Genomic DNA, 15,348 nt, shown 5'->3' on the forward strand with positions numbered 1-15,348 from the left:
GGCCAATATATGTCATTCTCAAATCACCGTTAGTCATTGCATTTGGAATACACAGCATTAGACATTTGAAATCTCTACATGCATGTTTCAATAAAAATTCAAAAAACATTGCATCATACCATCAGCTCCGAGTTGGCGAGGCACTACCTTGATAAGAGACCCTCATAAACATTCAGTCATCAGACAGTGGATGTTGTGAACGTGCTATGCATGTTGAGAAATGTTTGCCTTCTCATCTTATTCAGTGTGACAAACCCAGTAGTGCTGTCTTCAATTGCATTCTGTCAGCACATCTTTTTTTTTATCGCTCCTCCCATTTCAGAACACCCCAAAAAATGAATGTGGCACTTAACTTATTTTGACATTCTGACTCGTAACAAATCAAAAGGCATCATCATTCTTCAATTTCAGTAAATATTATAAACTTCCTAATCATTTGATGCTCGGTATAATGGAAGCAACCACATGGGCTCCAGTGAATGACGCCATTATGGTAAAGACCATTAGTTTCTACTGCAGTTCATAGAAACTACTTCTCCTTTGCCCATCTTGCCTATGATACCTGCTCTGAGGTGATATGACATAAATAAGACCCTTGTAAAGAGTCAACATCAAGACACACGAGGCATAGAAAGCTATTATCATCATTGTATACAAAGATCTCGTTATAGAAATCAGTGCATTCACTCAGTCTGAAAGCAATGTTTAAGGATTATAATCTACTGCTTTTCATTTTCCATAAGACACCTGACAGACACAATCCTTAGTTACAATGATTCATTTGGAAAAAGGTGAATACGATTATAGATAATCTGAGTGTTGATTTCCCTTTTGCTTTATATGAATCTATGACTTCATAATGGTTCAGATGTAAACTGCTTTCCCTTTACTAATCTATTCTCATTTAGTCACACTGGCTATCAGAATTTTTCAGCTGATTCTCTCTGGTGATTTATATTTTTACACATTACAGACAAGCCATGTTCTGTTGCATTGATGACTCAGGAGGGGTGCTTGTCAGAAAGCTGACACATAACACTAATTGCTCCTTTTGTAATTATAATTACCCTCATGATTTTCTGGTGTTGGTTATAAATGCTTCAAAATTAGGGGGGATGGAAAATCTTTGGAAATATGATTATAAAGTACAATCCACAAAGAGTCAATAGTGAAAGCTTAATTGAATATTTGCTTAACTAATCTACAAACAACATCTTCAAATATATGTTAGGATTAGGAAAGATTCCCAACCTTGTCAAAATAAATCCAACAAAAGAGGCCACAATGCAAAGATATTTACAGCATAAAAAAGTGATTATTATTCATTTTGAGCTGTTGGTATGAGATCATCCACCTCGAGTATAATCATCACTGATGGGTTTTTTGTTTTGTTTTATTAGACCGCCGCCCTGACGAGATAATGTTGATAACACTATTTAAATGAATCTAACCTCTGTCTTTGCAGAGATAAACTTTGGACATCTGGTAAACATCTGTTCTCGATTGCCTCATAAAGTCACTAATGACAAGACCATGTAAATAGCTGTATGTGCGAGTAATGCTCTTATTACATCACTGTCTCGCTTGTTTTGTTTACCTCACTGCTGGCAGGCCCAGGTTGCCAGGTTTCAATATATCCTTAGTCAATATTTCTAGGGAAGGATTTACGTCAATTTCAGGCCCCAGTATTCTCCATGCTCCCTTGTACTTCTAAACGACTGTAATTTCAGAGCAGTTTCATCTTGGTGAACAAATTGTCATGCTGTTTTCTCATTCAATACAAATTAATTATTTAACCTTCACATTCATCTTTTACGGTTTCCTTGATCAGATTATACAACTAGTGATTTGATGTGAAAGCTTTATTTAAAGTAATCAGACTTGCTGGGTTCATTTTCCATGTCTTCACAGTCACTGAACTCGTGCAGACATTTTTTTTTTCATTTAAAAAAAAAAAGGGCAAGTGGGGTAAAAGCAGGAATTAATAATAAATCAAGTAATACAGGGTTAGTAAAGCACGCCAGTAAAACTGCCAATCCCATCCCTGTTTTCTTCCTGTCAGTCCCTGATGGACGTCAGAGACCCACTATCTCGCTGTACTCCGACATATCCCTCTGCCTTGGAAGGAAGAACAGATCAATCAGCATTGGATAATCAATGCTGGCCTGAGAGCAGCTGGGGAAGGCAGGAAAATGTCTAATGTTTTAGTTTGTTATTGTAGGGAACCGCCAGGCGTGATGTTTGTATGTAAAGGCCTCTGGAGTATGAGGATTTAATTAACCAATGACAGCTGGGATTTCTACAAAGCATACCTCGGAAACCCTGGGCCTCATCATTCTATCTCAAGTCAAATCAGCTAGACACTGCTGCCAAATCCCATTCAGATCTAGTACTCATTTGTCCTTCACATTTCCACTGAGTATGTCGAACCTCTGTCATGGCTGTAGCTGGATAAACACGCTCATTTGAACCAATGAAGTTTGATGTTTGATGTTATCTGTATACTGTGGACTGTCTGATTCCTTTGATTTGTGGTCATTGAGGGGAAAAGTTGATGGAGGCTGGGTTAGTGGTATGTGAGTGAGTGTTATGAATAGATATTGGTAAGAAATATAATAAAGTGTGATGGGTGTTCATTTTCTGACAAAAACATGACAAACGACTGAAGATACCTATGATGGCACGCTACTACCATCTGGTGGCAAAATGTGTTTGCCACAATCAGTGGCACCTCCAGTATATGCTATGCATAAACATACTGTACATACCAAGAACTTCACAAAAGGCCTATTTTGGATGTGTTGTAAACAAGGAAAGTGTGCATGAATAAACATTGCTGAAAATCTGCTGTGTGCTACTTAAGATGGTATTTGACCTCTGCAGTCCCTGAACAGATATTACAGTCTCTCCATGAAAACCGAATATGATAATGTCTTAAATTATAAAGAAAAAACATAATTTATAATCATGCAGACAAGCATATTTAAAGGTGAAAAAAGAGTATATTTATTCAGGAGCTCCTTAAATAATTCAACACAAAAGCACATAACACAAAATCAGCAAGACCCAGACATGCCTTGACACTAATAGTGTCATGGTTTCATTAGAAAAAAGGGACAGAAAGGCTTTATTTTGGTTCTAGGTTGTTTTTTGTTGTTGTGGTTTCCAGCAGTACTCAGCTACAATGCATCATATTAAAAGATGTTTCTAATGTAATGGCAGCCTCTGTAGCAAACATGAGATGTGAACATAATGGATATCTCACTATCCAAAGTAATCTTGGTCAAACCATGTCAACAACACACTTAAACTTAGCATGCTACATGTGGTGGCCTAAATTCCACTTAGTGTATGGATATGATGCCCTAAAATCTCATCGTGGAACCTTTAGACATGAGGTATTTCCTAGTGTTCTTGTGTGGTCTGAGTAAAATTATGTAGCATTTTGGAAGAAAAATACAACAGAGCAGTCCATAACTTGAAGCTAGGATAGCAAATACCTCTGTGACTGTTGAGTACTTCCCTGGAGAGCTAATGTAGGCGGGAATGAATGCAACCCACACAGCACAAAAAATGAGCATACTGAAGGTGATGATTCTGGCCTCGTTGAAATTGTCAGGAAGTTTTCTCGCCAGAAAGGCCAAAACAAGGCAGAGGCAGGCCAGCAGGCCTATGTAACCCAGGACAAGAGCAAATGCTATGTATGAGCCTTCGTCACACAAGAGAATGACAATCGCACTCTCACGCGGCACCAGTCGATGTGGAGTGGGAGGAGCAACAACCAGCCATACTGTACAGATGACCGCCTGCAGGGAAAAAAGCACATGTTAGCATCAATATATATAAATATATATGCATGTATAATTGTTCTATGATTCTTCAAACCATACACGGGATAAGTGGTTACCTGAATAAGTGTACAAAAGATGATGATTGCCTTCTGTTGTGCTGGCCCAAACCATTTTATGACACTACTGCCTGGAAGAGTGGCTTTAAATGCAATCAGTACAACTATAGTTTTCCCCAGAATGCAAGAGACACAAAGGACAAAGGTGATCCCAAATGCTGTGTGTCGCAGCATGCAGGACCACTTAGAAGGCTGGCCAATGAAAGTCAGAGAACACAGGAAACACAGAGTCAGTGAGACGAGTAATAGGAAGCTCAGCCCAGAGTTGTTGGCTCTGACAATGGGAGTGCTTTTGTAACAGGAGAATATAATGACCACAACACAGGTGCTGAAGGAGCCAATGAGGGATATAGCCATCAGGGCGATGCCCATGGAGTCGCTAAAGGAGAGAAACTCCACCTGCTTAGGGATACAGGCGGTCCTGTCGGCATTGGACCAGAACTCTGGAAGACAGCGCACACACTCTATGGCATCTGAGGAACAGACAAGCAGGCCGGAGCTTATTCACTGGGACTTTTTGTAATGCATTGTTACAATGTAACAATGCATTACAAAAATTCTCAAACAAAATATGGGCAAACATGCTTCCCCTCACCAGTCTGATTGCTAATCTCCCCAGCTGCACAAACCACACAATCATGGCAGCAGATAGGGAAGTTAGGTCTGATTGCCTTTCGGGTACCTGGGGGACAAATGTTGCTGCATACTGACAAGGGAACCTATGCAAAAGAGGAAACACAAGCTACACCAGTCACTTCAGGAATATATTAATCAGAAACTATTGATTCACAAATTGTAATAATGTAATAAAAATCCTTACTATGGTTTGGTTGCCATTCCACAGTATGAACTGTTCTTGAATCTGAAGTTTTTGGTTGACCAATGTGCTTGTCTTGTCAAATTTGCCAATTGTGATGAACTCTATTTCTCCATTTTCTCTTAGCTGCCAATTAACCAGGTCATACATGGCTGTAGGGTCTCCGTTCTCATCAAACTTAATTTCATCCCCAAATGAGGTTAGATATTGCACCTGCTTTATGGAATGAAGCAGCTAATGGGAGAACATTTGATGATCATTTTGTGGAAAAGTAACATTTCTGAATTGAAATGCAGAAAGAAGGCATTTGTACTGCTACCTTCCAAGGCTGAATCGTATCGACATCAGGACAAGCCTGCTGAGAAAATGGTCTTTCTCCTTTCACACAGCTTCTCAGTGCCTCGAGTCCATGAACAATGGCATACACAGCTTTATAGACATTGTATGAAATCCTTAGCTGTGACACATCTGAATAGATATTTGTTATGCTACTCAGATTCTCTGTTCCGGTGCATGGAGGTTTGCCCATGGCATTATTCTCCTGACCTTCAGCTCGTCTACCCAAGTTGCACTGGAACACCTCCTCCCAGAAAGGGACCAGGAAAGGATCTGCATGTGCGTCTGGGCTGGAGGGTTTCAAGCGAAGCAGGAAGTCTTGCAATCCTGGTATATCTACTCGCCGAAGAGCAAATCCCATTGAACCCTGAAGGATCTGATGGTACTTTCTTGGAGTAGAGAGGACAGCAGCTGTGCTCCAAGCCTCACTTGCCAGCCACTGAATTCCAGTGAGTCCCATTCTATATTTGAGAAATATATAAGACAAAACATTTGAAATGAAGATCAATCTTCAGAGTAATATGAAAACAGTGCAGGTTGAGACATAATTAAAACAAGTGTCTTACACACCTGAGAACTTCATCAAACAATGCTGCTGCATCTTGTTCCACTGCAAATACAAGAATTACCCGAGCAGCAGATGACCGGATGTTGGAAATGATGGATGAAATGGCAGCCTGTGCTCGATTCTTTGGGATGATCTCATGAAGGGCAACACAAGCACCTAACTTTCTAACCTAAGAGGTCATGAAAACAGATAGTGTTTATTTTTAAAAAAATGTATTATTAGTACTATTATTATTGCTTCAAAAGCAAGAATATAGTGATCTATTTGATTTATGTGGGTGTGACCCACCTCGTTTGCAAATATGTTTGCACCACTACGACCATAGGCATCATCTCCTGCTATTACACCAACCCAAGTCCAGCCGAAATGCTTCACAAGTTGTACCAGTGCATCAACCTAGAGATAACGAGAGGGAGGAGGCAGAGAAACGCACATACAAGTCATGATATTGAAATCTGTGTGCCTGTGCGTGCGTGTGGGCATGCGTGAGTGCGTGCGTGTACATGTTGTCATAACCATGACCTGGAAGAAGTCACTCGGCATAGTCCTTAAAAATGCAGGAAACTCCTTTTTGTCACTGAGACAGGCACAGCTGGAGAAATAGCTGACCTGAAACCAAAAAACGACAACTTATTCTTCAAATAAAACAATGATCCATGTCCAGCATTAAAACAGCTACACTGGAAACACAGTACATAAACTATTGATCTATCCTGGTGGTGCTATATAAATATAAAAAAAGAAAAACAATCCCTTCACCAGAGCAATAAGGTTGCATGCTGGAGTTAGATAAGATAAGACAAATTTACCTGTGGAACGTGGAAAACTCCCAGGAAATGAGCTACTACCAGAGACTGAGTTGAGCCGCCATCTCCTATCACTGCAGGTACAGTGCCATGACAGCTTCCTTCAGTCTGTGTTTTTCCATCAACCCCTGCACCCTTATCACTTCCCATTAATTCCACAGCAGCCTTCAGAGCTTGATGTGGGGTACTGCATGAATCATAGATCTTATAGCCAAGTGTGATGTTTGGAAGAAGTTTGCTGTCTCTGTTGATCTCCTCAATGGCAAAGATCATAGTTTGCATCCAACGAAATGTCCGGAAATTAAATCTGGATGACACAAAAATCAAGCGAAAACAGGAGACATTTCTTTTTCCAAAATAATCAGTGGCAAACAGAGTGATGATGTCAAAGGCGAAGTACAAGTAGCCACAGGTGCACCTTTATTCAAAGCTGTTTACCTGGTGCACTGTGTGGGAGGAGGCGTGAAGGTGAAAGACAGACTGGGCTCCACCACGCTGTCATGAAGAGAGAAGAGTCCTCCCAATGTGATGTCCCCCTTTTTCTCCAATACGGGCAGGGACACAGAACCGGGAATTAATTTGCATTGCAAACTTCCATCTTGGTGAGACTCGAATGCAAAAATCCCACAGCACAGGAGGCTGAAAAGCCCAAACTTCATCTTTCTACATGAAGGACTTGGCTCAACTGATCCTTTGAAGAAAATATTCATCCTCTTCTTTCAAATATATCAGCACATATCTTTGATAGTCCATTTGAGCTCATACCAGCTCAGATCGTGAATCCACACTGTGCATTGCCTGCAAAACAACCATGGTCAGGTGAAAACAAGTGATAAGGTACATAAAACAATATTAAAAATCAGATAAAAGCACAATATACACCAATATACACTTGAATCCTTGAATCCTTGAATCCTTGAATATAATGTCAATGCAGCATTGCTGTTATTACCAATTGTAAAATATGTAATCAACATAATGGTGATACAGACACAGACATCTTAACATTACCATCTCCTCTATCTCACAAATGCATAAATAAGCTTCCAACTCCTTAATGCCAAAAACAAGATGCTGCCCAGGCAGCCTAATATATACACTAACCTGTGTAATCTGAAAGCTGTCAGACCAACAACATTTCCCCTAGGCTCTGATGAATGGAAAAGAACCTCCAATTTCACAGCAAGTTACAATAACAAGGAACTGGAACGAGCAGTTGACCATAATAGAGGAGGACATGAGCTGTGTCACTTCTCAGCTTTCTGCCTGACTAGGCCTTATTCACCCATCAGTGATCTGAAGAGGCAGACGGTCGTTCAGTGCCACCAGAGGCTGTCCAGCTACACTGCACACACACAGAGCCATGTTTTCATCACTTCAATAGGCAGCATAAAGTTTGTATTTGGTGAAATGTCCGGCTATAAGCACTGCTTGTCTGACTTCAAATGCTGATGATTGAAAACAATTGAAGACTGTATGAGAATGAATATTGTATTGGCATTTATGTATATAATTATTCTCTGTCAAAATGAAAGCTTCATATAAAATGTACATGGATGACATTCAAAGGGGTGCGTAACATTGGAGCATTAATGAGTCATTAGGGTGTTAATTATATCATTGTCAGGATAAAGCCTGCCGGCAACAAAACAGAACTATACAGAAATATCACATGTTGTGCTGCCCCAGGTCATATAGGGTTTCTTATTCACTTAATATGTCCCTGTGTGATGTGCAAAAGCAGAAGGAACCATTTGCCCAAAGACTGTATGCTTAGAATTAGGTTACCTTTGTGACCTTTTCTTGTAAGATCCGAGACTCAAAGGATCAAATGCTCTCAAGAGGAAGGGTCAGCCCTGTTGTTTCTGAAAACAAGCTGATTAGAAGTAGAAATTAATGAGATTGCAAATGTGTTCACAGTTGTCCTCTCAATGAAATGCTTCTGAAGATAATTGAAGCCCAAGAGAATATTGGTGTTCCACTGTATTTTGCTAGCCCTCCGAATGTTCACCAAAAAACAAGATCAAAAACAGCAGAATGAGGAATAGAAAAGCATAGCTGCAGTTTTATTGATTGGGTGGCGAGAATATTCATTTCAATCAACAAGAGTGGCATAATAATTAAGATGGTTTACGAGACATAGACACATCTGTCACACAAATGGGAGGAGGTACAGTCACACAGTGAGGCAAACTAAGAAAGACAGATTGCAGTGATTACGAGTAACGTCCATTGATTATTTATGTGTGATTTAGCTGTTTATTTTCCCCATAAAAGATGTACTTCAAACTCAGTTTTATTTGTCTTTGGAGATATAATCAAATGAAATATTTCTGCTTAGGATCAGTCAATCAAATTCTGTGCTTTGAAAAACATACAGAATCCTAAACAGGTGGGAATTCACGCCAAGTCTGGAGTTGAGTAAAATAAATAAAGAGGCAAACGAAATAAGTAAAAGAAATAACCAAAATAAAGTGTGGTCTGTTCATTACAAAGATATTATTAGTGCCGTGTTGAAAGAAACACAAGATTGTGCTATAAGAAGAGTGTCAAACAAAAAGTGTCCTGGTGGGCTCAGGAGACCGTTGAACTGACAGACAGACTCTTGTGGAAGGTCAGAGAGGTGGAAGCATTTGTGGCTGCAGAAGTAAAGACTATGGTCAGTCCCTGCAGAGTGGAAAATCGGATCAGTGGCTGACCACAACCATCAAGACATCATCCTGCTGAGTCCCCCGAGGAACTGGGTTCAATGGTCCCTGACTGCTAATGTTTAAAGCAATGGCATGCAGTGAAGTGTCAGTGGGGATGAGAGTCGAAAACTCCCCAGTCTGAGACCTTGACGCTTTATAGCTCCATTCAGTTTCGGAGTGACTCCCTGCTCCAAACGAATGCGATTAGGTATGTGAAAGCGCTTGCTCAACAGTTGAGGGTAAGTTGCAGCAAAAGTTCCACATGCAGCCTGGAGCTGTCTCGGCAATTATGTGAAAGCTGTAACCAAACTGCTATGGTCCAAGGGGACTGAGAAGAAAGACAAAACATTTGATTATCCAGTCAATCCACATTAGAGATTTTTATTTTTGGTTCTGAGTTTCAGGGCCAAGCTGCCACAAGAAATGTTCTTTGCAGGATGACTGCAGGATGAGGTACTCCGTCAGGGAAGTTCAGTTCATGATGTTTGGATGGTCTTTGGATTTCTCAGCCATGTTAAATCATCAGCCCACAGAGCAAATTAAATATGTGGAACATTTTAAATCTTTCATCTTTCTTCTCCTTCTAACTCAATAAGGCTGGAGTTCCTAAAAATATATATTTTTTTAAATCTTCCAAACTTTCAAAACCACTTCATAAATCCACAGTGCAGTTTTTATCTAATGTATTAAATGTCTCTTGTTTATCTTAGCATATTGAAGGCAGGTCATGCTTAAAGGAAGCATCACTTTCAGCAAAGTTACAAGAAAGAAAGGCTGGAAGATAAAAGCTCTTCTTGTGAGGCGCAAAAACTTTTTTAACCATGTTTTTATTAGACATCAAAACTCTAACAGTGAATTCAGTCCTCCAATGCTCAACTGACTGCAATGAAAATAAGTTAGCATTTTTAGTGATAAAATCTGACATTCGCATAACTGCACTTTTTCTTTCTCCAATATTCTCATACTCTATTCTCCCCAATTCAACCCTGTCCCAGGGGTCTGCGACCTTTGACTTTAGAGCTACTTGTGGTTTCTGAGCTCTTCTGCAATGGCTCTGCAAAGCTATCAATGTGGTTATTTTTAGGCTTTTAGGCCAATGACTGCTTGACAGACCAATTAGGACAGGTCAGATGTCTGAATCCAAAAGAGCCACTTCGGCCCACTTTCTAGCAAATAAAATATGTTTGGAGCTGAAATATTTAAGAATAAGAATAACGACATGTTTGATATTTCACTACTACAATTTAGGACGTGGACATATTTTTTGGAAGTTCATTTAGTGGTTTTAACTTCTTTGTTTCCAAATGCCATTTTTATTTTTGGCTGTGTTGGGGAACGTGTTCACTAGTGGACTTTCTGCCCTGATTTTGTCTGTTCTTCCTTGTCTTGTTGTACTGATTTGAGGCATTTTAAGATTTATTTTGACAGTTTACTAATTTTAGCATTTTCAACGTATTATTTTGGTGTTACTATTTCAATCAGTTTAGTTGCCATTTATTTCAGACATTTTTAGCCAGAAGATAAAAGTTTTGGAAAAAAGTTTAATGTGCAATGAAAATGTAACATGTTTTTTATACATTCAATATTCTGAAGTCAGTTTCCTTGTTATTTTAAGCATAAAGAAATTACAAAAGATTGCACAAATGACACAAATGATTAGCACAGATCAGGAAGCCTGACCGTCAACAAAATAATGGATAAAAAAATGGCAGCACTACAAAGAGAGCAACAGTTCAGTATTAATGAGGTAATTTTTGGAGATATTTTCAATTTTGGATCTCAACTTCCTGAATGAAGCACTTTTGAAAACAGCTTTTAATGTAAAAATAACAACTATATGATGAAGAAAAACAGGTAAACGGTGCTGGAGTGCTTAGATTGTACTGTTTTCTATACTTCTGCTGTTGCATGATAGAAACACCCTCAACTAGTGGCCTGGCATGCACAAAGTTTTCAAATGTGCCTTACCATCTTCGGCAGATCATTCTAGTGTAAAAAAAAGCCTCAAGCGCAACAGTCAGCTCATAAAAAGGTCAGAGAGAGAGACAGAGAGACACAAGCCTCCCCAGAAATTGTAATATTGGTTTATTTGTTTGTAATTTCATTATCTTGTCCCTTTCTGTCTGTAACGCTGCAGTCCAGGATTTACTGAAGTAGATCACACAAAAAGCTGAATTCTTTTGGTCTTAAAATAATTTCTTGTCACTCAATTTTTTGTGTTCATTATGATTTCTTTGAATTTAGTTTGTTCATTATTTTGAGCCACATAACTAAGGGAGTTAAATGTAACTGCATTGAAATAAGGTTGGATTGATTGGTTGAGCAGGAATTTGTTATTTATAATAACATTCACTGGTGCCTCTTTATTGTGTTGTTGATTTGTTGTATATTTATTTAATCCCCAACATACCCCCCCACCCCCACCCCCACCTACACACACATATCAGCAGATTCAATTAGCTGCTGTGTGACGCAATCAATTTTCAATCTTGCTGTGTTTAAATTATAAACCCAGGGAATACATTACGAGAGAAATTAAACTTGGAGGGTGATAAATAAATTGATCATAAAACCATCGCTATAAACCCTTTATCAGGCAAATGCTTTTAATTGGTAACAAACAAATGTTTTAAATAAATATAGATAGTTGTCCGTGACCAGGATTTCTATGGAAACAATGAGGCCTCAAAATGTCAGCCTTGTAGTTATTATAGTGTGAAGCTTATGTTTTTCTGCTTTGCTTTGGCAAAACGTGTTATTTAAAAAAAAAAATAAGAAAAATAAAGATTAGCTAAAATAATGGATCGCATTTAAATCTTGCTGTCAAGTTTTAGGAAGTAATAGTAATTTGGTCTGGTTCTTTTATTATTTTTATTATTTTTATTTTTTTTATTTAAACTTGCTTTACCAACGTTATTTAATTGAGAATAGACTCTTCAATAGACACCTTCCATACAATAAATGACTTGGTAAATGTTAAAGATTCAGCTGCTAGAACAAAACTACGAGACATACTGTGTAATTAAGTAAATTCTGTTGCACACAGTTAGAGGCTGAAAAAAACACAATAACAACACTTTCAGGTCAAACATCTAGTTTGTAACTGTGCTCTTTGATTTAGCGTATTATTTGTTTTAAACAGCAAATAAAATGTATTATTTAATATTGATATTACATATTGAACACACACACACGCACACGCGCACACACACACACACACACACACACACACACACACTTGGGGAGCACTTAAGCTTGTTTTTGTTTTGTGCAGGAGTTGAAAGGCAGGTGGTGTCATGACAACATTTTAAACCTGCCAATGTACCTGTATACCTGAGGGGGCTGCCGGGGAATCAAGGGGCCAGCTGGGCAAGCAAAGACAAGAAACTGTTTCCGATGTGACTGATGACATCTGAGCCTGAGGCAACCAAACAAGGAGCTCACCAGGTGTTGGAGATGGAAGTTAATTAATTTTGAGTTCTAATTGATGGTGTTTTTCACCTTTTCAAAACAAACCCCCACACATTAATTAGTGAGACTCTTGAAGAATCACTGTTCAGCCTCAGCTACTCTTAATTAGTTTAATTTGCAAAAGATGAGTTATTATCTTCATCTTCTGGAAAGAACAAACCTTCGAAACAACAACTAATGCTATAGCGAAAGTCATTTCTCACTTCTTTATCATATCGGGGTGTGAAATAAAAACAAGGAAGGTTTGCCAAAGTCAAAACTTTTATCATACTTAAATGCAAAGAAGGTCAAGATTATATGTAAAATATGAATTAAAACTTATCTGCAAATGATCATTGTACAGAGTTGTGGTCAGCTGGTGTCAAGCATGTGTATGTGTGTTTCATTGTGTGCCTCCCTGTGGTTTCCTCGTCATGGCTTGGTGACCAGTCCAGGGTGTAACATGGCCTCACCCACTGTCAGCTGGGATAAAGCCCAATTAGGATGAATAGATTTGTAAATGTACACCATATTTAATTGAACAAAGAACATGAAACATGAAAATAAGGCATGACACTATTTTAGAGGCAACGGTGACTCACTTTGAATTAGACGGCAGCCGTCCCAAATTTTTCGAATTTGGGTAACTTTGCAGAATGTGTTGTTGCACAGAGATCGATCGCTGGAAATTAATCTCACAGAATAGAGTATGCTAAGATGGCAACAGTACAGAAATATGTTTATGAACGAGGTATCCAGATTTTATCATTTCAAGTTTCTTTGGAATGCTTTAAAATCATCTAACAGTCCTCCGAGCTGACTTTATCATGTCTGAGCCAAGAATTAAAACGACTTGGCTGCAATCACTAAATTGAGCAACGCAACCTTACATTCAACTGGCTTTTGCTAATCTGATAAGGTCTGATGCAATTTGATTTGGCTGTGCGGAGGACTTAATTTTCCAGCTGCCAGCTGCTTCAGGATCAGGCAACCTGAAGCACAGGGAAATTCACAGCCTTCAGAATGTTGTGCTCATATCTTTTGCAAAAGTGTGCTCAAATCAGCAGCACAAAGATACAGTGTTTAGCAAAAGGCGCTCTGCCTTATCGACTCTGCTGGGTGTCCATCAGACATAGACATCCAGGGCAGAATGAAAAAAATTGACCACAAAAGATGACCTTCATTAAGTCCTCATGGTTTTTTTTTGAGCAGATGAAAGATTTTCTTTTCACATTTGGTCCCTGTGGGAGTTTCTAGTGGTACTTCACAACAGATTAGCTGTCTCTCTCTTAGTGAAGGTCACCCTCTGAGTTCTGGAGCATGGGGAAATTTGTGGCCACTTTAATTCTGTTTATGGCTGTTGGGAGTAGAGGCCTGTTATCCTCAGCAGAAACATACTGAGGAAAATGTTCCAAATTAATTTGTGCAGCATGCGTATGAGCAGCTATTAACACTATAAACTACCTTCAAGACGTTTAATGGTGGAGAGTTTTTAAATCACATGGGAACATTAGAACTGTACATAACGCATAGGTTGGTGGTCTTGCCTCACAGAGAGGTTGGAGGCCCCTCTATGTGCAAAAGCATGCGTTTCAGATTAACTGCTCTTGTGTGTGAAACTGTGAAGTCATAAATTTAGTTTGGGCTGCCTCTTAAATTGGTTGTGCATGTTCTCCGGGTTCCGTGTGTGTGTGTGTGTGTGTGCGTGTGTGTGTGTGTGTGTGTGTGTGTGTGCACGTAACTATTCTGTTCATTGCATAAGCAAAACATTTCCCATGATGCATTGCTCCACAGTCCAAAATTTCAGATTAAACGCTGCTTTACCATTTCTGAAAATGCTTTAATCCTTAATTAATATTCATTTAAATTCAGTATTTTTTTTTATAAAACAATAAGACTCTGAGTGCCTCCACATGTGTTTCAGAATGGTTCAGTTTACGTTACATATTTAGTTTTCACAATTTGTTTTGTTTTAATTTGTTTTGAGCTCTTATCCTATATGTTTAGGTTTGGATTTATATAAAAAGTGTATTAGATGTATATCTTTACTAAGGACATTCACCCTTTGAGTTTTATTTTGTTTAACACAAGCAAGCTATACTATGTAGTGTTCTCCTTGGATTTAAAAATGAAAGTACATTTTATTTTTAAATTGGCTCTATAATTTATGCCTCCTCTTAATTTATCAAATAATTTTCTAATAACTTGCTTACAAAATTATTTTCTTTTTAAAAAAGCATTTATTTCATGTCTTCCATACTTGTGTAGTGTCCCAAAGACTTGAAGAATGATGTTCTCCTACTTTTAAATTTAACATTTAATAATTAATTAAAAAAAACAAAGTAGATTAATCTTGTTTGCTGTTATATTCATATCAAAGACGAAAGAAGCGGATATTACATATTGAACACACGCTTGCATCTTTCACTGATTACACAGTCATGGCAGGAGATGGCAGCATTGTTCATTGTATAGCGAGGGTTTTTCAAGAGCAGGACTGATGTGTGTTTTATGTTGAGGTAATCATTGTATTGTTGTAGGAATAAAAATACTTTCAAAAACTCAATTGATATGAAATCTTCCACTTGCCAATTCAGTTAGTAAACAGGCCTCTATCGTGCCAGCAAAAACAACTGTAAAAATCTAGATTTTCAAACATCACCTCACATTTGCTTCATTAATTTGTTTCTTTTCTTTCTTCCAGATATATGGAAATGTAGCTACAGCATCAAAATAAACAGTATAAAAAAGACAATTTCCATATTTCATGGTGG

At 38.5% G+C, this 15,348-nt stretch overlaps 1 protein-coding gene across 1 annotated transcript; it reads right to left on the minus strand.

Moving 5' to 3' along the window:
- Positions 1-3,365: 3,365 nt before the first annotated feature.
- LOC308137471 (extracellular calcium-sensing receptor-like) lies at positions 3,366-7,075 on the minus strand (the record flags this gene model as incomplete). The annotated part of the gene is made up of 10 exons (XM_080506185.1): positions 6,873-7,075; positions 6,438-6,741; positions 6,151-6,237; positions 5,917-6,024; positions 5,631-5,797; positions 5,044-5,521; positions 4,728-4,958; positions 4,503-4,626; positions 3,908-4,380; positions 3,366-3,806 (listed from the first exon to the last, which is right to left on the minus strand). Exons 2-10 carry the CDS (start codon positions 6,714-6,716, stop codon positions 3,366-3,368), a joined length of 2,388 nt encoding a protein of 795 aa, XP_080362311.1. The 5' UTR covers positions 6,717-6,741; positions 6,873-7,075.
- Between the last annotated feature and the right edge of the window lie 8,273 nt (positions 7,076-15,348).

Source organism: Blennius ocellaris (genome assembly GCF_963422515.1).
Source record: "Blennius ocellaris genome assembly, chromosome: 2".
Taxonomy (NCBI): Eukaryota; Metazoa; Chordata; class Actinopteri; order Blenniiformes; family Blenniidae; genus Blennius; species Blennius ocellaris.